Source organism: Cherax quadricarinatus, chromosome 79 (assembly GCF_038502225.1).
Source record: "Cherax quadricarinatus isolate ZL_2023a chromosome 79, ASM3850222v1, whole genome shotgun sequence".
In the NCBI taxonomy this organism is placed as follows: Eukaryota; Metazoa; Arthropoda; class Malacostraca; order Decapoda; family Parastacidae; genus Cherax; species Cherax quadricarinatus.
The window spans coordinates 7,854,732-7,878,469 of NC_091370.1; the positions used below are offsets into that span (position 1 = coordinate 7,854,732).

Below are 23,738 nucleotides of genomic sequence, written 5' to 3' on the forward strand. Positions count from 1 at the left end.
TCAAACATGCTTACACGTACCACTGTACTGGCGGGAATTGAACCCGCGAGTTCAATCCTTGCCCATACTGTGGTTTGTTTGCAGTTGTGTCATTGCGATTTTTTTTAGTCATGCTCACACATGCCTGCTGTATGTCCAAGCCCCTTACATACAAAGCCTCTTTTACCCCGTCCCTCCATCTTTTCCTAGGATGACCCCTGCTCCTCCTCTCCTCCATTACATAAGAAAGAAGGAACACTGCAGCAGTCCTACTGGCCCATGCGAGGCAGGTCCAAGTCTCCTACCAGATCAAGCCAATGCCCCATTCTAGTCACGTCAGATCACATTCACTTACAGAAAGAGCATGGCATCTGACCTAGTAGCACAAGCTAGCCAGGTCTAACTAACACCCACCCACTCATGTATTTATCTAATTTATTTTTAAAACTACACAACGTTTTGGATTCTATGACAATACTCAGGAGTTTGTTCCACTCATCCACAGCTCTGTTTCCAAACCAGTGCTTTCCTACATCCTTCCTGAATCTGAATTTTTTCAGCTTAAAGCCATTGCTGCGAGTCTTGTCTTGGCTAGATATTTTTAGCATGCTATTTACATCCCCTTTATTTATTCCTGTTTTCCATTTATACACTTCATCATATCCCCCCCTAATTCTATGCCTTTCTAGAGAGTGTAGATTCAGGGCCCTCAGTCTATCCTCATAGGCAAGATTTCTGATCCAGATTTATACACCCTCCATCCTCTCTAAATGACCAAACCACTTCAACAACCCCTCCTCAGCTCTCTCAATAATACTTTTAGTAACTCCAATAACTCCCCTCTCAATAATACTTTTAGTAACTCCACACCTCTGCCTAATATTTACACAGTGCTCTTAAACATGACATCTCCACTGCCTCCAGCCTCCTTGCTGCAGCATTTACAATCCATGCTTCACACCCATATAAGAGTGTTGGAACCACTACACTCTCATACATTCCCTTCTTTGCCCTCATGGGTAACATTCTTGTCTTTACACATTACTTACCTTAAAATATCTTTGTCCTTAGCTTATAGTGAATGGTGAATATATTTATTGCAGGAAGTCTGAACAAGTAAAGAATGGGTATAATTGAAAACTGCTGCATTAGCAAAATGCTGTAAAGCAGGGCCCTCCTGTAGTACTATATTAAGTATATACTCCAACTTTAGTACTTTATTTTTGCTTTTTTTAACATTCTGATTTAATGAACACTTGGAGAATATTTCATATTAGTCCATTATATTGAGGGTTTACTGTATATAAATTATGGTGCAGGTATTTCTAGACCTTTATACTGTAATGTGTTTATTGCTAAAGTTACTTATTTTGTTGTTGCAGGTATAATCAGTTGACTGCTGTCCCTCGATCACTTAGCAAGTGCATCAACCTTGATGAATTTAATGTTGAGGGTAACCAGATTTCCCAGCTTCCAGAGGGCCTCCTTAGTTCTCTTTCTAATCTTTCATCCCTCACTCTATCACGAAATGCCTTCAACTCATATCCAGTTGGAGGGCCATCTCAGTTCACTAATGTTCATTCTATTAACCTGGAGCACAACCTTGTTGACAAGATACCATACGGTATCTTTTCCAGAGCCAAGTACCTTACCAAGCTCAACATGAATTATAATAAGCTCACCTCTCTTCCACTTGGTACGTACCAGTATAGGCTTTGTTATTCTCGTTAGAGTTTAAAAGGTTGAATATACATTAATCTACCTATTAGTTTGATTTTGTATGATATGTTAATGTGCTAACTCCAGAACTACTGTAGTACTTTATATTATGTTATTTTATTAACATATCAGCCATTTCCCACCAAGGTAGGGTGGCCCAAAAAGAAAACCTTTCACCATCATTCACTCCATCACTGTCTTGCCAGAGATGTGCTTAAACTACAGTTATAAAACTACACCATTAACACCCCTCCTTCAGAGTGTGGGCACTGTACTTCCCATCTCCAGGACTCGAAGTCTGGCCTGCCGGTTCCCCTGAATTATTTTTATTTTTTATTATCACACTGGCCGATTCCCACCAAGGCAGGGTGGCCCGAAAAAGAAAAACTCACCATCATTCACTCCATCACTGTCTTGCCAGAAGGGTGCTTTACACTACAGTTTAAACTGGTAGACAGCAACCACCCAGGGAAGTACTACCGTCCTGCCAGATGACTGTGAAACAGAAACCTGTAACTGTTATGCATGATGGTAGGATTGCTGGTTTCTTTTTCTGTCTCATAAACATGCTAGATAACAGGGATATCTTGCTACTCCTACTTACACTTTGGTCACACTGCACAGACACACACATGCATATATATATACATACGTCTAGGTTTTTCTCCTTTTTCTAAATAGCTCTTGTTCTTTCTTCTATTGTCCATGGGGAAGTGGAAAAGAATCTTTCCTTTGTAAGCCATGCGTGTCGTATGAGGCGACTAAAATGCCGGGAGCAATGGGCTAGTAACCCCTTCTCCTGTAGACATTTACTAAAAAAGAGAAGAAGAAAAACTTCCCCTGAATCCCTTCATAAATATTACCCTGTTCACACTCCAACAGCACGTCAAGTCTAAAAACCATTTGTCTCCATTCACTCCTATATAACATGCTCACACATGCTTTATATTAATGGTTTAGAAAACTGACAGATAGATGAGCAAGATACGTGTAACACTTGGATCCTCTTTATTGTGGCAAAACATTTCCACAATAAAGATAAATATGTGTTGTACATGTGTTTCATTCATCCATCCATAACTAGACTTGAGTAGGAATGATGCTGCCATAACTGAGAGTTTGGGAGTTAAACTGCCTTTCCCTTCCCTGGATGAAACTAGATTACCTCTCATTCCCCTAGGTGTTGTATGACCTAAATGGGTGTAGTGCTTCCAAATGAATGTTATAAAAATAATATAACATTTAAGCATAATGTTAGGTGTAATAGTCTGTTCAAGATCTATCTAAATGTGTGATGAACAGTGTTCTCTATAAACAGGAAGAAAACTAAAAAGCTAATACGAAATTTGCTTTCTGTATAATCTTCACAAGAGGGTAGTGAAAATTAATATATAAAATATTACTATAATTTCCTAGTTTTTTGGACTGATATTAGGTATGGGCTGGTTGTAATACACAGTCATAAGGAGCATTGTGCAGTAAAATTGCTTCAACAATCATTAGTGAAATGGCTGATGTGTATGAATGACTAACAAATAAGATGAATTTTACCTTGAATACTTTTTATTCTAGGGTAATGCTTTAGTTGATGTAAACAAAATAAGTGTTTATAAATTAGTTAATTTTGTGTGATATACATAACATTTTTCATTTAATTTTTCAGATATTGGGTCATGGATGAACATGGTGGAACTTAATTTAGGCACGAATTATCTGACCAAAGTACCCGATGATATATCACATTTACAGAACTTAGAGGTTCTTATACTATCAAACAATCATCTCAAGGTAAGCTCATTATGCTTGGATTGAGAACAAAATAAACAACACCTAATTAGAAGGTACAGTACTAGCTAAATATCTAGGTACACACCAAGATAACTTTGAAATTTATTATATATCAGTAAACTGTAAAAAGCAGCAAATATACTTTCAAAGATTCACTGTTATATATTATCTACTTAGCTTAACTTATATAGTGCCTCACAGTTATCTATCCATTTAACTTTTGAATGTTGCAGCACCAAGTTAAATGGCATGCATCAGTCACATATGAGCATAACACACTTTTTTTTTTTTTTTTTTTTCAACAAGTCGGCCGTCTCCCACCGAGGCAGGGTGACCCAAAAAAAAGAAAGAAAATCCCCAAAAAGAAAATACTTTCATCATCATTCAACACTTTCACCACACTCACACATTATCACTGCTTTTGCAGAGGTGCTCAGAATACAACAGTTTAGAAGCATATATGTATAGAGATACACAACATATCATATATCATAACACATATCATAACACACATATATCAAAAATTCACATACAGGTCCACATTCCTTTATCCGAAATTCTGAAATTCGAAAAGCTCCGAAAACCATAGTTTTTTCATGGAGTGTGGAGTGTCAGTCACTGAGAGCCAGAGTGGCAGGCGTCACTGGTGTCTCAGCGCTTGTAGTGTTCACACGTGCCTCTGCTGTTCGCTGATATTTTGTTTTTGCTTTTCATTTTGTGACTGTGTTTAATTTCACTGAAAATGTCAAAAAGAGCTGCAGATACCCCTTTGGTTAACAGTGAGAAAAAGAAAAAGGAAGCATCTAATGTTATCAATAACGCAGAATGTAGTTACTGCAGAAGCTTGATCGTGGTGTGTCAGTGCGGCGTCTTACTGAAGAATATGGTGTTGGAACTACCACTGTTTATGATTTAAAGAAATGGTGTTAAATACAAATGAGCATGAGAATAGTAGTGATGATGATGATGATGACATTGTAAACAGGTGAAAAAGTCGCCATAGACGATATGGTGAACATGTGTGATCAGTTAAGTCCTTAAAAACTCCCTCTGTCAAAGTGGTGCTTCATCACTTGAGAATTGTGTTCCTGGTCTATAATTATCCCATTATTTCATTTATCAATATATTACTCTATAAATAAACCGTATTAGTACAGTGGACCCCTGGTTTTCATAATTAATCTGTTCTAGAGAGAGTTACTAAACCCAAATCTGACGAATTCCAAATAAATTTTCCCCATAAGAAATAATGGAAATCTAATTAATCCGTTCCCGACACCCAAAAGTATTAAAAAAAATTTTTTATGTGAAATATACATTTCCCTACACAGAAAGCAATGAGACATGCAGAATAAAACAATACTAAAATGACACTTACCTTTATTGAAGACTTGTTGATGAGTGATGAGACAGGAGGAGGAGAGAGGATGGAGGTGTACTATTTTTTGGAAGGGGAATCCCCTGCCATAAAGACTTGAGGTATCAAGTCATTTTCTAGGGTTACTTCTCTTCTTTGTTTTTTAATGCCACTAGGACCAGTTTGAGAGTGACTGGACCCCTGTCTCTCAAAAGTGTTCCAGAGAGGTCTGTATCTGGCGTTTCTTTAAAACTTCCCTAAAATGGGGCAAAACATTGTCATTGTACATGTTGCCAACACGACCTGCAACAGCTTTGTCAGAGTGTAGTTCATCTAAAAATGTTTGCACCTTTGTCCACATTGTACAGATCTCCTTAATCTTTAAAGAAGGCACCTTCCTCCACCTCTCTTCCTCCTCCTCAGAAGCAATTTCCTGAGCTGTGGTCTGTTGCTGTTGCAGTTATTCAGGGTAAAACGTTGTGTAGTTTTAAAAATAGGTTAGATGAATACATGAGTGGGTGTGGGCAGGTGTGAGTTGGACCTGACTAGCTTGTGCTGCTGGGTCTGGTGCTGTGCTCCATCCTTGAGTGGAGAAGATCAGACTGGGTGGGTCATTGGGCTAATCCAGGGGGGGGGGACATGGACCTGCTTCACATGGGTCAGTAGGCCTGTTGCAGTGTTCCTTCTTTCTTATGTTCTTATGTTCTTGCAGCTCTGTAGTGGTTAGCTCTTCATTGTGGTCCTCCACCAACTCTTCCACATCTTTGAAACTCACATCCAACCCCATGGAATTCCCCAATGCCACAATACTTTCCACAACTGGCATAGGCTCCTCAGAGGGTCAGCCCCAAACCCTTGTACAGATTGTAGCCACAATTTTCTCCAAGCAGAGTTCAAAGATTTGGAAGTCACTCCCTCCCAAGTCTTACCTATAACGTTTATGCAGTGGAGGATATTGAAGCGATCTTTCCAGAACTCTCTTAGGGTCAATTCAGTGTCTGAGGTCACTTGAAAGCACTTTTGAAACTGCTTTGGTGTATGGTTTTTTGAAATTTGAAATGACCTGCTGGTCCATGGGCTGGAGGAGAAGGGTGGTATTAGGGGGCAAGAACTTCACTTTGATGAAACAAAACTCCTGTACCATTTGCTCTTCCAAGTCTGGAGGATGAGCAGGAGCATTGTCCATTACCAGGAGGCATTTGAGTTCCAATTTATTTTCCAGGAGGTGTATTTCTTCACACTGGGGCCAAACATGACATTGAACCAATCAAGGAAGCTGTCCCTTGTGACCCATGGCTTACTGTTTGCCTTCCATGTCACACACAATTTACTCTTGACGACACTGTTTTTCTTGAACACTCTGGGATTTTCGGAGTGATACACTAGTAGCTTCACTTTGAAATCCCTACTAGCATTACTACAAAACATGAGTTAGCCTGTCTTTCATAGGCTTGTGTCCTGGGAGGGCCTTTTCCTTCTGACTAATGTAGGTCCTCTTTGGCATTTTCTTCCAAAAGAGGCCTGTTTCATCACAATTGAACACTTGTTGGGATTTGATTTTTTCAGCCTCTATGTACCTATGTGCCTGCACTCTGAAGGAGGGGTGTTAATGTTGCAGTTTAAAAACTGTAGTGTAGAGCACCCTTCTGGCAAGACAGTGATGGAGTGAATGATGGTGAAAGTTTTTCTTTTTCGGGCCACTCTGCCTTGGTGGGAATCGGCCAGTGTGATAATAATAAAATTTTTAAGCTGCTTTTTTTCAGAACTGGCAACCTCACCATGCCTTATCACACTGTGTATGCCGCTACAATTCTTAAATCTCTCAAACCAGCCTCTGCTGGCCTTAAATTCACCAATATCAGCACTAGTTCCAGGCATTTTCTTTGATATCATCATGCAACTGCCTTGCCTTTTCACAAATTATTGACTGCATAACACACACTCCTGATAATTGTTTCTCATTGATCCACACCAACAACAAAGTTTCCACATCTTCCAGTATTTGCGATCTCTGTTTTGTAAGCATATTTGCACCTTTCGCAACAACAGCTTCCTTGATTTCCTTTCTCTTGGCCACGATAGAAGCGATGGTTCTATGGGCTTTGTTATAGAACCTGGCCAGCTCGGCGACACACACTCCACTTTCATATTTTGCAGTGATGTCTTTCTTGAATTCTGTAGTGTTTCTCACCCTCTTTACCAAAGGGCTGGCGCTAACAAGCTTTCTTTGGGCTCATGGTGGCTTATTTAGCAGCTACAAGCACTAAAAAGAATGGAATAACGCAAAATGTATCGTATGAACTCATGGGATCGTCCTCACTGGCTGATAAACAATGGGACACTGGCTGTAAATGGTGTGTTGGACCACTCAGGCCACATGGACACGTTTGGGACGAATGACTAATACCGAAAAACTGTTACTTATTCCAAATATTAGGAAATCTGATGACAACATAATCCAGGGGTTCACTGTATTTGAGTCTTTATTTATCGCACTTAATGTGAGTATTCATATGTTTTTGCTGAGTGTTAATGTTTGATAATAGGGTGCTGCCCTAGACCCCACCTTCATTCTGAAATTCGAAACACTACTGGCCCCAAGGATTTTGGATAAAGGGATGTGGAGCTGTATAAAAAATGTATATGAACAGGTCACTTTTTATGTATCTTTATATGTGCTTCTGAAATGTTGTATCTGGGTGCCTCTGCAAAAACAGTGATTGTGTGTGAGTGAGGTGAAAGTGTTGAATGATGATGAAAGTATTTTCATTTTGGAAATTTTCTTTTTTTTGGGTCATCCTGCCTAGGTGGGAGATGGCCAACTTGTTGAAAAAAAAAAAAGACCAAAATAGGAAAAAATTTAATATATTCATGTAAAACTAGCCCATAAGAGACCAGATATTCTTATGGGCCTAGAGTTGTGGCATAGCTTACTTAGTTTTTTTTTTTCTCCCACTGAGATAGGGCGACAGCTTTATACCTATCATAAATTAGCTCTTGGTTTTGTAAATAAAAAATTAAGATTCAGATGTAAATTCATATGTTGAAATTTACAGTATTGAGCCACCCTGCCCACTGAGGCAGAGTGGCTCAAAAAGAAAAATTAAATTTTCTCTTTTTAAATTTAGTAATTTATACAGGAGAAGGGGTTACTAGCCCCTTGCTCCTGGCATTTTAGTCAACTCTTACAACACGCATGGCTTACAGAGGAAGAAGTCTGTTCCACTTCCCCATGGAGAATATTTACAAAGGCTATATACCTATTAATATTTGTATTTTTATTAAGATGGGAGTTCATTAGGTACTATCTGATCCTTGTCTAATTAAACACTTATTGCAGTTAGGTTTACAGTACTGTGAGTGATGGTGTGCCTCATAAAGAATTTGGATCCATGATTAACCCTTTGAGGGTCGACAGGCCCTCTCCGAGACTTGTTCTCAGGGTCAGCCAAATTTAAAAAAAAAATTATTTTTTCTTATGAAAAGATAGAGAATCTTTTCCCGATCATAATGACACCAAAGGTATGAAATTTGATGGAAAACATACGGAATTATGCTCTTGCGAAGTTAGCAGTCTCGACAATGTTTACGCATCGGCGATTTTGCCCACTTTGAGCCCTATTTTCGGCCAATTCCAATGTACTAGTCAACAAAAATCATAACTATTTCTCTAGAACTCAATTTTTTCTATTGAATGAGTACAAGAAACCACCCATTTACTGATTTCAATTATCCAATGTAGTGGTCAGGATTTAGCAATTTTGCCAATTTCACACAAATTTCAAAAGATGCCAATTTCCAAATAGGGTCCAGAATGAACAAGAAAGACATCCCTGGCACTAAAATAACATTTCCTCTGTTCGTTAGTCACATCCCCAGGCCCCTCTTATATTTCTTTGGCTTTCCACTTTCAATTTTTATTCTTACAAAAAATAGAAGATATACTGTTATGCAGACTACTGCATTAGTGTAGAAATGGTATAAATAATATTAGCGCACTTGTGAAAGAATATTAGACTCGCCAGTTGACGTGTATTGGACGCTTGACATGATTTGTTTACTTTTGAACTTTGGTAAAAATTTAACATTTCTGCTACTTTGAGCTCAATTTCAAGGTACTTTTCTTTGTAAAACCAGTCAAAATCATCTCAATTTCTGTAATATGTCTTCCATTCTATAAAATGAGACCAAGAAAACTAGAATACAACAATAAATACCATACAAAAATACAGTGCAAAGTCGCTGTTTTATTCCATAAACACGGTCAAAGTTTTTTTTTCTCATTATGCACTGTGTGCTGCAGGATTTTTTTTATACTATGCACACCGACCACATAGACCCATTCTTTCATATGTATGCCTACCAGCTTTCTCCCACTAGATTTGAGGGCGCTAGAATTTAGGCGTACCAGTACGTCAAAAACCCTGGGTCGTAAGCCGTACTAGTACGGCCGAAACCCTCAAAGGGTTAAATGTACAGTATTTAATAAACGCAAATTGTATTTATGTTATTTACTTTTCATATAACTATTTATTTTAACTGTTACCTTTACAGAAAATTCCCTCAAGTATAGGCAACTTAAGGAAGCTTCGGGTGCTGGATCTTGAAGAAAACCGCCTGGAAGGGCTTCCTCCTGAGATTGGTTTTCTCAAAGACCTTCAAAAGCTTATAGTCCAGTCCAATCAATTATCAGTTCTACCACGAGCAATTGGGTTAGTGTTGGGGACAAAAGGGCCCTGACTTATGATGTTCTGCACTTACCATATTGGCACTTTAGAACCAGTTGTGTAGATATGCTGATCTTTAGTTACAATTATTGTAGATATTCAAACATAAATTATTTTAACTTAATGCTTTTAGAAAGTGAATTAATACTTTGCGTATGTTCATGTATAGAGAACTGACATTTATTTGGCAGAGATTTATCAAGAACTATAAATTCAGTATTTTCCAAATGCTGAATATATGTGTTTTTCCTAACAAAGTGCATTGGTATTTTATATATGGACTTTTTTATTCCTGTGGAGAGTTCGTGTATTTTTGGTAGAGATAATTTAAGACCTGTAGATTGAACATTTATAAGTACATTATTCTGTTAGGTTGCTGCCTGCATGCTAGAAATGTTTAGTGGGTGAGATGCAGGAGAGTGGGAGTGCCTTCACAAAATTATCCTCTCTGCTACCTGATAATACAAGTGTAAATTTGATTGTTAAAACAGAATATTTTTACAGAGTTGTAGAGCCAACCAATTTTAGTTCTTTGTACATAAAATAAAACAAAAAGAAGGAAACACATTCAACATCACTCAGTCTCTAACTGTATTTTCTGAAATATGCAGACATCACAGTTAAGGTGGCTCTCCAATTTGTAATACCTTCCCCACACATCCATCTGATTGCAGGCACTGTACTTCCCACCTCCAGATCTCAAGATTGGCTGACCAGTTTCCCTGTATACCTTTATGAAAGTAACCTTGCTCACATTCCAATAGTACAGCTACTAAAAACTACTTGTCCTTTTTCACTGTCTATATAACATGCTCACACAAGCCTGCTCTATGTTTAAACCCTCCAACTGTTACTGGGATGACCCCTACCCCTCCTGCCTACCAGTTCATATTTGTATACCCTCTTTATTATCCTGTCCCGTTCCATCCTCTCTACTTGCCCATACCACATCAACCCTTGGTGACCCCATATTGCCTTTTGATTTCTGTGCTCTGAATTTTCTGTAAGATATGCACACCACACACATTGTTCTTAAAAATGACATCTCCACTGCCTCTAGTCAACTCCTCACTGCATCTTTCAAAACCTGTGCCTCTCACCCATATAAAAATAGCATCACTATACTGTGGTGCATTCAGTTTTTGCCTCCATAGATAAACTTCTCTATGCCACTCACCTTTTTTCACCCTCATCTAATGTTCACTTTGTTTTTCATAGATCCATCTTCTGATACGTTTGTTACCAAATATTTAAAAACATCCACTAACTCTATACTCCCTTCAATCTGATATTCTATCTTATCATTGCCTAGATTTTTTGCTGTGCTTATTAACTTGCTCTTTCTTCTATTCACTTTTTTATTTCCTTTTATTACATTTTTTTTCTTAACACGTCAACTGTTTCCCACCAAGGCAGGGTGACCTGAAAAAGAAGAAACATTTTTATCATCATTCACTCCATCACTGTCTTGCCAGAGGCACACTTACACTACACTGCTTTTACATTTTTTTTTTTTTTTTTCTCTCAACAAGTCGGTCGTCTCCCACCGAGGCAGGGTGACCCCCAAAAAAAAAGAAAGAAAATCCCCAAAAAGAAAATACTTTCATCATCATTCAACACTTTCACCACACTCACACATTATCACTGCTTTTGCAGAGGTGCTCAGAATACAACAGTTTAGAAGCATATACGTATAGAGATACACAACATATCCCTCCAAACTGCCAATATCCCAAACCCCTCCTTTAAAGTGCAGGCATTGTACTTCCCATTTCCAGGACTCAAGTCCGACTATATGAAAATAACTTTTACATACCTTCCCAAATTTGTCCACCAGCCTTTGCAACTTACCTTGGAATCCTCAAAAGAACTGTCATCAGCAGAGAGCAACTGTGATAACTCCCACTGTATTCAATTTTTTCCTGATCATAAAATGAAACCTGGATAATGTAGCCTTCTGGTGCCTATTATTTGAGACAGTTTTTTCTTTTGCATGATGTAATTTTATTAAACATCATTCAGGCAAGTCGGAATAAATGGGAAATGCTTCAATATGGGCTAATTAAGAAATGGACTGAGGTAAACAGGAGCACTATAGGGGTTGTTACTCTATTTAGGGGTTCAAATGTAACTTTTTTTTTTAACATAGGCTTTCTCCCACTAAGATAGGGGTGACCTAAAAGGAGGAAATAAATTCATCATTCGCATAATAGCTGTCTTGCCAGAAGTGTGCAGATGCCAAATTTCAAATGACCCTCTGAACTGCAACATCCCCACCCTCCTTCAGAATGCATACATTGTACAGTAGGGCCCCGCTTTATGGCATTTTGCTTTACGGCGTTCCGCTAATACGGTCATTTCAAATTATGACCAAAACTCGCTATACAGCTCCCCCCACCTGACTTTCTAATACGGTCACTGCGCCCCACCCGGTTTGTTTACATTCTATGTGAGATCCGTAAGCACTCTCTCCATTATATCTGGAAACTCCAAAATTTCAAGTGTTTTTAAAAGTTATTTCATATTTTATATATACACTCTGATAATTATACTTATGTATACCTATACCTAAATAAACTTACATACTGTGCTGGCGTGCAGGTACACATTAAAATCAATAAGAGTGTTATATATCTCGAGACCTCATATTAGTAATGACAATAATAATCACTGAGTCTCATTTAAATATCGTATATTACGTTAATATACACATTTTCATTAATCCATCTATAATATTTTTTTCAAAATTATATAATAAACGCGATGCATAACATATGAAGATGATAAATACACCCCACAGTAGAATAATTATTATTATTAACACACTGGCCGATTCCCACCAAGGCAGGGTGGCCCAAAAAAGAAAAACTTTCACCATCATTCACTCCATCACTGTCTTGCCAGAAGGGTGCTTTACACTACAGATTTTAAACTGCAACATTAACACCCCTCCTTCAGAGTGCAGGCACTGTACTTCCCATCTCCAGGACTCAAGTCTGGCCTGCCGGTTTCCCTGAATCCCTTCATAAATGTTACTTTGCTCACACTCCAACAGCACGTCAAGTATTAAAAAACATTTGTCTCCATTCACTCCTATCAAACACGCTCATGCATGCCTGCTGGAAGTCCAAGCCCCTTGCACACAAGACCTCCTTTACCCCCTCCCTCCAACCTTTCCTAGGCCGACCCCTACCCCGCCTTCTTTCCACTACAGACTGATACACTCTTGAAGTCAATCTGTTTCGATCCATTCTCTCTACATGTCCGAACCACCTCAACAACCCTTCCTCAGCCCTCTGGATAACAGTTTTGGCAATCCCGCACCTCCTCCTAACTTCCAAACTACGAATTCTGTACATTATATTCACACCACACGTTGCCCTCAGACATGACATCTCCACTGCCTCCAGCCTTCTCCTCACTGCAACATTCATCACCCATGCTTTACACCCATATAAGAGCGTTGGTAAAACTATACTCTCAAACATAAATATGAGATGTGGTAGCCAGACGACTTGCACAAATGACGCCATATTAGAAATGATAATAATAATAATATTATTACTATTATTATTATTATTATTAATAATAATAATAATAATAATAATAATCACCGAGTCTCATTAAATGTCGTATATTAAGTTAATACACACATTTTCATTAACCCTTTGACTGTCGCAACCCCCAATCCTGAGGTATCTCCTGGTGCCGCAAAATTTAAAAAAAAAAAAATTATTTTCTTATGAAATGATAGAAAATCTTTTCCCGATTGTAATGACACCAAAAAAAACGAAATTTGATGGAAAACTGACGGAGTTATGCTCTCGCGAAGTTAGCGACCTCGGCGATATTTACAAATCGGCGATTTCGCCCACTTTGAGCCCTATTTTCGGCTAATTCCATTGTTCCAGTCGACCAAACTCATAGCTATTTCTTTAGAACTCCATTTTTTCTATCGATTGAGTACAAGAAACTGCCCATTTACCGATTTCAACTACCCAATAACATGGTCAGAAATTTGCAATTTGGCCAATTTCACGAAAATTAAAAAATATGACAATTTCAAAATAAGGTCCAGAATGAACAATGCAGACATTCCTGGCTCTAAAATAACATTTTCTTTGTTCATCAGTCATGTCTCCAGGACCCTCTGATAGTACTCTTGCTTTCTATTTTGAATTTTTATTCAAACAAAAAATAGAAGACTTACTATTATGCAGACTACTGCAATACTGTAATAATTGTATAAATAACATCAACCCATTCATGACTGCATATTAGAATGGCTAGTTGGACATTTATTAGACAATGGCATCATTTGTTTACTTTTGAACATTGGCAAAAATCAAACATTTTCCCTACTTTGAGCTCCATTTCCAGGTTCTTTTTATAGTAAAATCAATCAAAATCACCTCTATTTCTATACTATGTTTTCCATTCTATCAAATGAGACCAAGAAAATGAGAATACAACCATAAATACTATACAAAAATAGACCACAAAGTCGGCATTTTAATTAAAAAAAAATGATCGGAGTTTTTTTTTCTCATGCACTGCGTGCTCCAGGATTTTTTTTATATGGTGCACACTGAGCACACAGACCCATTCTCTCACATGTGGGCCTACCAGCTTTCTCCTGCTTGATTTGAAACCGCTAGAATTTATGAGTATATATACGTCAAACACGGTACCTCGTAAGACGTATATATACGGCCGCGACAGTCAAAGGGTTAATCCATCTATGATATTATTTTCAAAATTTTATAATAAATACGATACATAATATATAAAAATGATAAATACACCCACAGTAGAATAAATAAACATAAATATGAGATGTCATAGCCAGACAACTTGTACAAGCGACGGCAAGAATAACATTTTCTCTAGTCTAACATAAGAGAAAATGTGTTACTGGGGGTAGCTGTAGAAAATTATTCCTTTCGTATGTAAGTAAGTTTATTCAGGTATACACAAATACAATTACATAGAGTATCATACATAACAGCATATGTGTAGAGAACCTAGGATAACCCAAAAAAGTCAGAGTGACTTATTTCCATTGCTTTCACTCAGAGTATCATTTCTTCTAAAAATGGTGTTACAGGAGAATGGGAGCATTCCTCTTTATTTATTCTACCGTATCAATGTAGAGACAACTTATACACATTGTAACTTGTACACAAACCAGACGTGTACACTTTGTTACAAAACTTAGGTTCGCCTGGTTTGTTTACGTAACTCTGCGCCTGTCCTCCCTCATGTACTCATTCTCTCTCTCTCATTTATTCGTTTTATCTCGTTTACTAACCCCTGACCCTACATTAAGACTACAAATATTTTAAGGTAAGTAATGAGTGAACTGTATATGCATTTTATCGCTCTGGGATGCTTAAATGTAATAGAATATTATGTGTAGGTGGGTGGCGTGGTATGGTAGCCCGGCTGACTACCATACATACCACACTTCATTTCTTACAATAAATACTACTCATCTCACCCTAGATTAAGACTACAAATATTTTAAGGTAAGTAATGAAGGAGGGGTGTTAATGTTGCAGTTTAAAAACTGTAGTGTAAAGCACCCTTCTGGCAAGACAGTGATGGAGCGAATGATGGTGAAAGTTTTTCTTTTTCTGGCCACCCTGCCTTGGTGGGAATCGGCCAGTGTGATAATTAAAAAAAAAAAAAAGTAATGAGTGAACTGTATATGCATTTTATCGCTCTGGGATGCTTAAATGTAATAGAATATTATGTGGCCTGGTATGGTAGCCCAGCTGACTACCATACATACCACACTTCATTTCTTACAATAAATACTACTCATCTCACCCTAGATTAAGACTACAAATATTTTAAGGTAAGTAATGAGTGAACTGTATATGCATTTTATCACTCTGGGATGCTTAAATGTAATAGAATATTATGTGTAGGTGGGGTGGTCTGGTATGGTAGCCTGGCTGACTATCATACATACCACACTTGATTTCTTACAATAAATACTAATTGTCTCACCCTAGATTAAGACTACAAATATTTTAACGTAAGTAATGAGTGCACTATGTGTGTATTTTACTTTTTTATTGTTTTTTGATACCTAGTTCTATTACTAACTTAATGTATGTTATTGTAAACTTGTTATATAGTATTTGTATGCATATATAAGGGGAAAAAAAGGTGTTCCACTTTACGGCGATTTCCGCTTCACGGCGGTAACCTGAAACCTAACCTGCCATATAAGTGGGGCCCTGCTGTCCTACTTCCTGAACTCAAGTTTAGCTAACTGGTTTTCCCTGATTTTTTTTTTTTTCTCAACAAACCGGCCATATCCCATCAAGGCAGGGTGGCCCAAAAAGAAAAAAGAAAGTTTCTCTCTTTAAATTTAGTATTTTATACAAGAGAAGGGGTTACTAGTCCCTTGCCCCTGGCATTTTAGTCGCCTCTTACAACACGCATGGCGTACAGAGGAAGAATTCTGTTCCACTTCCCCATGGAGATAAGAGGAAATAAACAAGAACTAGAAAGAAAATAGAAGAAAACCCAGAGGGATGTGTGTATATATGCTCGTACATGTATGTGTAGCGTGACCTAAGTGTAAGAAGAAGTAGCAAGACGTACTTGAAATCTTCCATGTTTATGAGACAGGAAAAAGACACCAGCAATCCTACCATCATGTAAAACAATTACAGGCTTTCATTTTACACTCACTTGGCAGGATGGTAGTACCTCCCTGGGCGGTTGCTGTTTACCAACCTACTACCTGAAGTTTTCCCTGAATACTTGCATAAATATTACCTTGCTTACATTCCAACAGTACACAAGCCATAAAAACCTTATGTCTCCACGCACTCCTCTCTAACATGCTAACAGAATATTCAGAGGAATTGATAGGGTAGAGAGGGATGGGCTGTTTGTGAGGTCAGGAACAGGTGCTTAACCTGGACATTCAAGACACAGATGACTGACAGGGATGTCATGAAGTATTTCTTCAGTCTCAGGGCGGTCAGGAAGTGGATCAACAAAGAAGTGATAGGTATGATACAGTAGTGTGCATATTAACCCTTAAACTGTCCAAACGTAGATCTACGTTCACTTGCGTAGTGTTCTGATTTTTTTTTTTTTAAATGGAGAGCGGATTTTTCCCGGCGTCCCCGAATTTTGTCATATTGCGCACATTGAGTGCACAGACCCATTCTCTCATGTTTGGGGAACTCAGGTCTATTGTGCTAAGGTTGAAAGTATGTAAAATAAAACATAGATTGACGTTCGGAGCGCTACACACACGAACATAGATCTACGTTTGGACAGTTTAAGGGTTAAATGGGACAGTGATGAAATAACTTTTTTTTTTTCCCCAACAAACTGGCCGTATCCCACCAAGGCATGGTGGCCCAAAAAGAAAAATGTAAGTTTCTCTTTTTAAATTTAGTAAATTATACAGGAGAAGGGATTACTAGGCCCTTGCTCCCGGCATTTTAGTCGCCTCTTACAACACGCATGGCTTACGGAGGAAGAATTCTGTTCCACTTCCCCATGGAGGTAAGAGGAAATAAACAAGAACAAGAACTAGAAAGAAAATAGAAGAAAACCCAAAGGGGTGTGTATATATATGCTTGTACATGTATGTGTAGTGTGACCTAAGTGTAAGTAGGAGTAGCAAGATGTACCTGAAATCTTGCATGTTTATGAGACAGAAAAAAGACACCAGCAATCCTACCATCATGTCAGACAATTACAGTGGACCCCCGCATAACGATTACCTCCGAATGCGACCAATTATGTAAATGTATTTATGTAAGTGCGTTTGTACGTGTATGTTTGGGGGTCTGAAATGGACTAATTTACTTCACAATATTCCTTATGGGAACAAATTCGGTCAGTACTGGCACCTGAACATACTTCTGGAATGAAAAAATATCGTTAACCGGGGGTCCACTGTATAGGTTTCTATTTTACACTCGCTTGGCAGGACGGTAGTACCTCCCTGGGTGGTTGCTGTCTACCAGCCTACTACCTAGAAAATAAAACATTTATTTGGGAAATTTAATGTTTATTTGAAAAATATATGGCAATGATATGAAAGATAATTGATTTAATGAGAGATATGACTACCCTTTGCTTTTATAAGCATCACTACATGCCAAAGCATGTAGCGATGCTTATCGCTATAGTTAACTTCTCCACAGTTGAACAGTCCTGTTTTGCAGTCCTGTGTTTGGTTATTGCCCATAGATTCTCAATTAGGATGAGGTCAGGAGAGTTTGCAGGCCAATTTAGAAAGCTTAGCCCACTCTTCAAAGAATATCAGCATTTTTCTGAAAGTGTAGCATGGAGCAAGATCCTACTGGAAAATACCTTCTCCATTAGGACAGTCTTGATCCACAATGGGAAGCAAATGAGTTGCCAGAATTGCCTTGTATTTGTCACTGTTATTATTCCCTCAAGAATAACAAGCCATCCAGGGCCTTTAGTGGTAAAACTACCTCAAAACATCTTGGGTGGGTGTTTTGGTGCTTGTTGAATGTGTCCTTTCCGAAGAGGTTTGCCTATGCTCTGTCTCACTACTACTGATCTGTACCGATGTACAGTGGACCCCCAGATTACGTTGTCGTCGTATTTCGTAATAAGTAACGTTTTTTCGTCAAAATATTGGCTTGGTGATCATCATTGAACTTGGTATTAGTCATTCATCCTGAACATGTCCACGCAGCCTGAGCGGCCCAACACACCATTTACTGCCATTGTGGCATTGTTTATCAGCCAGTGAGGATGATCCCACTCATTCATATGATACATTTTATATTATTTCACCATGGGCCCAAAGAAAGCTTCTAGTGCCAGCCCTTTGGTAAAGAGGGCGAGAAACACTATAAAATTCAAGAAAGACATCATTGCAAAATACAAAAGTGGAGTGCGTGTCGCCGAGCTGGCCAGGTTGTATGCCAAACCCCATACAACCATTGCTTCTATTGTGGCCAAGAGAAAGGAAATCAAGGAAGCTGTTGTTGCGAAAGGTGCAAATATGCTTACAAAACAGAGATCGCAAATACTGGAAGATGTGGATCAACAAGAAACAATTATCGGGAGATAGTGTTATGCAGTCAATAACTCGTGAAAAGGCAAGGCAGTTGCATGATGATCTCGTAAAGAATATGCCTGGAACTAACGCTGATATTGGTGAATTAAAGACCAGCAGAGGCTGGTTTGAAGGGTTTGGGGCTGACCCTGAGGAGCCTATGCCAGTTGTGGAAAGTATTGTGGCATTGGGGAATTCCATGGGGTTGGATGTGAGTTTCGAGGATGTGGAAGAGTTGGTGGAGAACCACGATGAAGAGCTAACCACTACAGAGCTGCAAGAGCTTCATCTGCAACAGCAACAGACCACAGCTCGGGAAATTGCTTCAGAGGAGGAGGAAGAGAGATGGAGGAAGGTGCCTTCATCAAAGATTAAGGAGATTTGTACAATGTGGACAAACGTGCAAACAAACATTTATGGACGAACTTCACCCTGACAAAGCTGTTGCAGGCCATGTTGACAATATGTACAATGGCAATGTTGTGTCCCATTTTAGGGAAGTTTTAAAGAAATGCCAGATGCAGACTTCTCTGGAACACTTTTTTGAGCGACAAGGGTCCAGTGACTCTCAAGCTAGTCCTAGTGGCATTAAAAAACAAAGAAGGGAAGTAACCCCAGAAAAGGACTCGGTACTTGAAGTCTTTATTGAAGGGGATTCCCCTCCCAAACAATAGTACACCTCTATCCTCTCCCCTCTTCCCATCTCATCACTCATCAATATGTCTTCAGTAAAGGTAAGTGTCATTTTAGTATTGTTTTATTTTGCATGTCTCATGTTTTCATGTAAAAAAAAAAATTTTTTTTTAATGCTTTTGGGTGTCGGGAACGGATTAATTGGATTTCCATTATTTCTCATAGGGAAAATTAATTCAGAAATTGTCAGATTCGGGTTTAGTCACTCTCTCTGGAATGGATTAATTACAAAAACCGGGGTCCACTGTACTTCAAAATGTGCCTAATCTGAAAATGTAACTTTTCTCAATTCGTCTGTAATCCATCCATTATGATTGAGTGCACATTGCAGCCATTTTTTCTTCATAGCAGAAGTCAACAATTGTTTCTTTACTGGCCTTCTGGCAGTTCTGCCAACTTCAATGAGCCTCTGTCAGAGAGTTGAAGAATCAACATTTATGCTAGCTGAAGCCAAATCTCTCTGTAGATCTTCGCTGGTTTTCTTGGGATCATTCACACTTTTTCTTATAACCTTGCCATCATGAGGTGTTGTCCTGTGTTTTATTCCACATATTCCTCGATGCAGCACTCCACAATCCCCAGTGTCATTAGCTCTCTTCAGAATCTGACCAACAGTTGACTTAGCTAGGCTCAAATTTTCAGTAGTCTGTCTGATACTCAAATCAGCGTGTTTTCTAAGAGCTACAATACTTGCACACTTCCTAGGTGTAGTATCCATCATGAATTTCAGCAGTACTCGTGAATTGAAGAGGAGAATTTGGCAAAACCATTTTCACTCATGGAATACACTTGTAGGAATAGCCATGCAGAGTAACAGCTCTTGTATCTCTGACGAGAGTTGCAGGGTAACACCACAGCTAGGTGGTTGCCAGAAGTCAGAAACAAACTCTTATGAAAAGAAAAGAACCCATACTTAAATAATTAAGCCAGAGACTAAGACATACGAGATAATCACAAAATTTACTCCAGCCCAATTAATTTATATGCTTCTGTAGGGCTCACAAGGCTAGGAGAGAGTGAATTTGGCAAGCAGCAAGTTAAGAGGTAGGTCCTGGACCTGAGAATCCCTGTAAACACATATATAGGTGAATACACACATCTGCTGGATGCTCAAGCTCTTGGTACTCAGAACATTCAAAATATCCCCCCCTCTCCAACCCTTCCAGAGACAACCCCTACCTTTTTTTCCTTCTACCTCAGATTTATACACCCTCTTGGTCATCATAATCTGCTCCATCATCTGTAAATTCTTGAACTACTTCAGTAGCCCCACACAATATTCTAATTTCTGCCTTCAAAAATTCATTGCAATGATTAAAGCCTATGCATCACACCTGTATAAAAGTGTTGGCACCACTATAGATACATTTTTCCTCATTTCTTCCCTAGGTAAGCTTTTTTCTACAACATATCCGTGTACTTTATTCACCCCGTCAATTCTGATTCACCTTCCCTTTCATGAACCCATCTGGCAACATGCCCACTAGATATCTAAATACATTCACTACTATGCTCCCTCCATTCTGATCTCAAATCTTTTATTGTCTAGATGTTTTGTTACTCCTAGGTAGTAGCTTGGTAGACAGCAGCCACCCAGGGGGGGGTACTACCATCCTGCCAAATGAGTGTAAAACGGAAGCCTGTAATTGTTTTATAAGATGGTAGAATTGATGGTGTCTCTTTTCTGTCTCATAAACATGGAAGATTTCAGGTACATCTTGCTACTTCTACTTACACTTAGGTCACACTACACATACATGTACAAGCATATATATACACACCCCTCTAGGTTTTATTCTATTTTCTTACTAGTTCTTGTTCTTGTTTATTTCCTCTTATCTCCATGGGGAAGTGGAACAGAATTCTTCCTCTATAAGCCATGTGTGTCATAAGAGACGACTAACATGCTGGGAGCAAGGGGCTTGTAACCCCTTCTTCTGTATACATTACTAAAGTTAAGAAAGAGAGACTTTTGGGCCACCCTGCTTCAGTGGGATATGGTTGGTTTGTTGAAGGAAGAAGAAAGATTTTGTTAATGTCAAAATCTAGCTCTTTTCTGTGTTCACATTGTTTCCTTCTTTTACATTCTCTCCTTTCCCCAAATTCATCCAATAACCTTTGCAACTTCTCCTTAGCTGATCCCAAACAACTGTCATTGGCAGAGAGCAACTTTGAAAACTCAAATTTTTTATCTAATTTATTATCTTTCAATCTCACACCTCTCCCCAAGACCCTAGCATTCTTTCTACAATATGATCTAACCTACAGGATTTTAAACAATGTTATGATGAGTTAATAAATATCAGTTGATAGAAGTTAAGAGGCAACAGATAATGATTTAAAGAATTCAGAGGAAACTAGACATCAAAGGAGGAGGCCTGGTCACAGACCGGGCCGCGGGGGCGTTGACCCCCGAAACTCTCTCCAGGTAAAGATTTTTTTTATTTATTATTTATTAACACAACGGCCGATTCCCCCCAAGGCAGGGTGGCCTGAAAAAGAAAAACTTTCATAATCATTCACTCCATCACTGTCTTGCCAGAGGGGTGCTTTACACTACAGTTATAAAACTGTAACATTAACTCTCTCCTTCAGAGTGCAGACACTGTATACTTCCCATCTCCAGGACTCAAGTCCGGCCTGCCGGTTTCCCTGAATCCCTTCATAAATGTTACTTTGCTCACACTCGAACAGCACGTCAGGTATTAAAAACCATTGTCTCCATTCACTCCTGTCAAGTATGCTCACACATGCTTGTTGGAAGGCCAAGCCCCTCACACACAAAACCTCCTTTACCCCCTCCCTCCAACTTCTCCTAGGCCGACCCCTATCCCGCCTTCCCTCCACTACAAATTTATACACTCTCGAAGTCATTCTGTTTCGTTCCATTCTCTCTACATGTCCGAACCACCTCAACAACCCCTCCTCAGCCCTCTGGATAATAGTTTGGTAATCCCGCCCCCTCCTCCTAATTTCCAAACTACGAATTCTCTACATATTCACACCACACATTCCCCTCAGACATGACATCTCTGTCTCCAGCCTTCTCCTCGTTGCAACATTCATCACCCATGCTTCACACCCATATACGAGTGTTGGTATAACTACTCTCATACATTCCCTCTTTGCTTCCACGGACAAAGTTCTTTGTCTCCACAGACTCCTAAGTGCACCACTCACCCTTTTCCTCCCTCATCATTTCTATGATTAACCTCATCCTTTTTTTTTTATAGACCCATCTGCTGACACGTCCACTCCCAAATATCTGAATACATTCACCTCCTCCATACTCTCTCCCTCCAAGCTGATATCCAATCTTTCATCACTTAATCTTTTTGTTATCCTCGTCACCTTACTGTTTCCTATATTCACTTTTAATTTTCTTCTTTTACATACCCTACCAAATTCATCCACCAACCTCTGCAACTTCTCTTCAGAATTTCCCAAAAGCACAGTGTCATCAGCAAAGAGCAACTGTGACAACTCCCACTGTGTTTGATTCTTCATCATTTAACTCCACACCTCTTGCCAAAACCCTTGCATTCACTTCTTTTACAACCCCATCTATAACTTCAAAGATATATTATATATAACATCAAAGATATACTATATATAAAATTTTATCATGCCTATAAGAATGTATGTAACCTTCAGAATTCTTATATTATTCAGTGTTCCTCTTTGCAGACATTTGATGAATCTGACTTATCTTAGTGTAGGAGAGAACAACTTGAGCTACCTTCCAGAGGAGATTGGAACACTGGAATCCTTGGAAACACTTTACATCAATGACAATCCACTACTGCACAACCTGCCCTTCGAATTGGCTCTCTGCACAAACCTGCAGATAATGTCTATTGAGAATTGCCCTCTAAGTCAGATACCTCCTGAGATTGTGGCTGGTGGCCCATCTCTTGTTATCCAGGTAAGCTATGAATTGGTCACTGCTTACGTAATTTTATTATTTCTGTAATTTGGCTCAGTCTACCTTATCAATTCCCCTTAATAATTTTGTGTGTTATCATATCTCCTCTTGTTTTTCTATCCTGTAGTGTTGTTAGATTCATTTTCACTAGCCTCTTCTCATGTCATCGCCCTTTTAACTCAAGAACAACCCTTGTTGCATACTTCTGCACTTTCTCCAGTTTCGTAGCATGCTTCCTCAAATGTGGGTTTCATACTGGTTCTACGTATTCCAAGATGAACCTGACTTATGTTGTATAAGTATCTGGAAAGACTCTCTGATGAGATTCGTGAAGATCACTCTTAGATTTGCCAGGCAAGCATTGGCTACAGAGGTTTTCGGTTGATGTGAGCCTCTGATGAAGTGAATGTGTGAGTATGTGTGCGTGCGTGTGTGTGTGTGTGTGTGTGTGTGTGTGTGTGTGTGTGTGTGTGT

The 23,738-nt window shown here is 38.9% G+C and overlaps 2 protein-coding genes across 3 annotated transcripts in view; one reads left to right on the forward strand and one right to left on the reverse strand.

The window, feature by feature from the left end:
* Positions 1-23,738, forward strand: part of Sur-8 (leucine-rich repeat protein shoc-2) — a 102,620-nt gene that overhangs the window by 68,064 nt on the left and 10,818 nt on the right. For both annotated transcript variants that reach the window (XM_070101891.1, XM_070101890.1), the window contains 4 exons: positions 1,362-1,675; positions 3,362-3,486; positions 9,398-9,555; positions 23,027-23,264. In XM_070101891.1, the coding sequence (XP_069957992.1) occupies positions 1,362-1,675; positions 3,362-3,486; positions 9,398-9,555; positions 23,027-23,264 (835 nt within the window). The remainder of the gene's footprint in view (positions 1-1,361; positions 1,676-3,361; positions 3,487-9,397; positions 9,556-23,026; positions 23,265-23,738) is intronic.
* Positions 10,519-23,738, reverse strand: part of mEFTu2 (mitochondrial translation elongation factor Tu 2) — a 56,651-nt gene continuing 43,431 nt past the window's right edge. Inside the window, exon 6 of the mRNA XM_070101892.1 lies at positions 10,519-10,992. Coding sequence (XP_069957993.1) covers positions 10,964-10,992 — 29 coding nt within the window. The 3' untranslated portion in view covers positions 10,519-10,963. The remainder of the gene's footprint in view (positions 10,993-23,738) is intronic.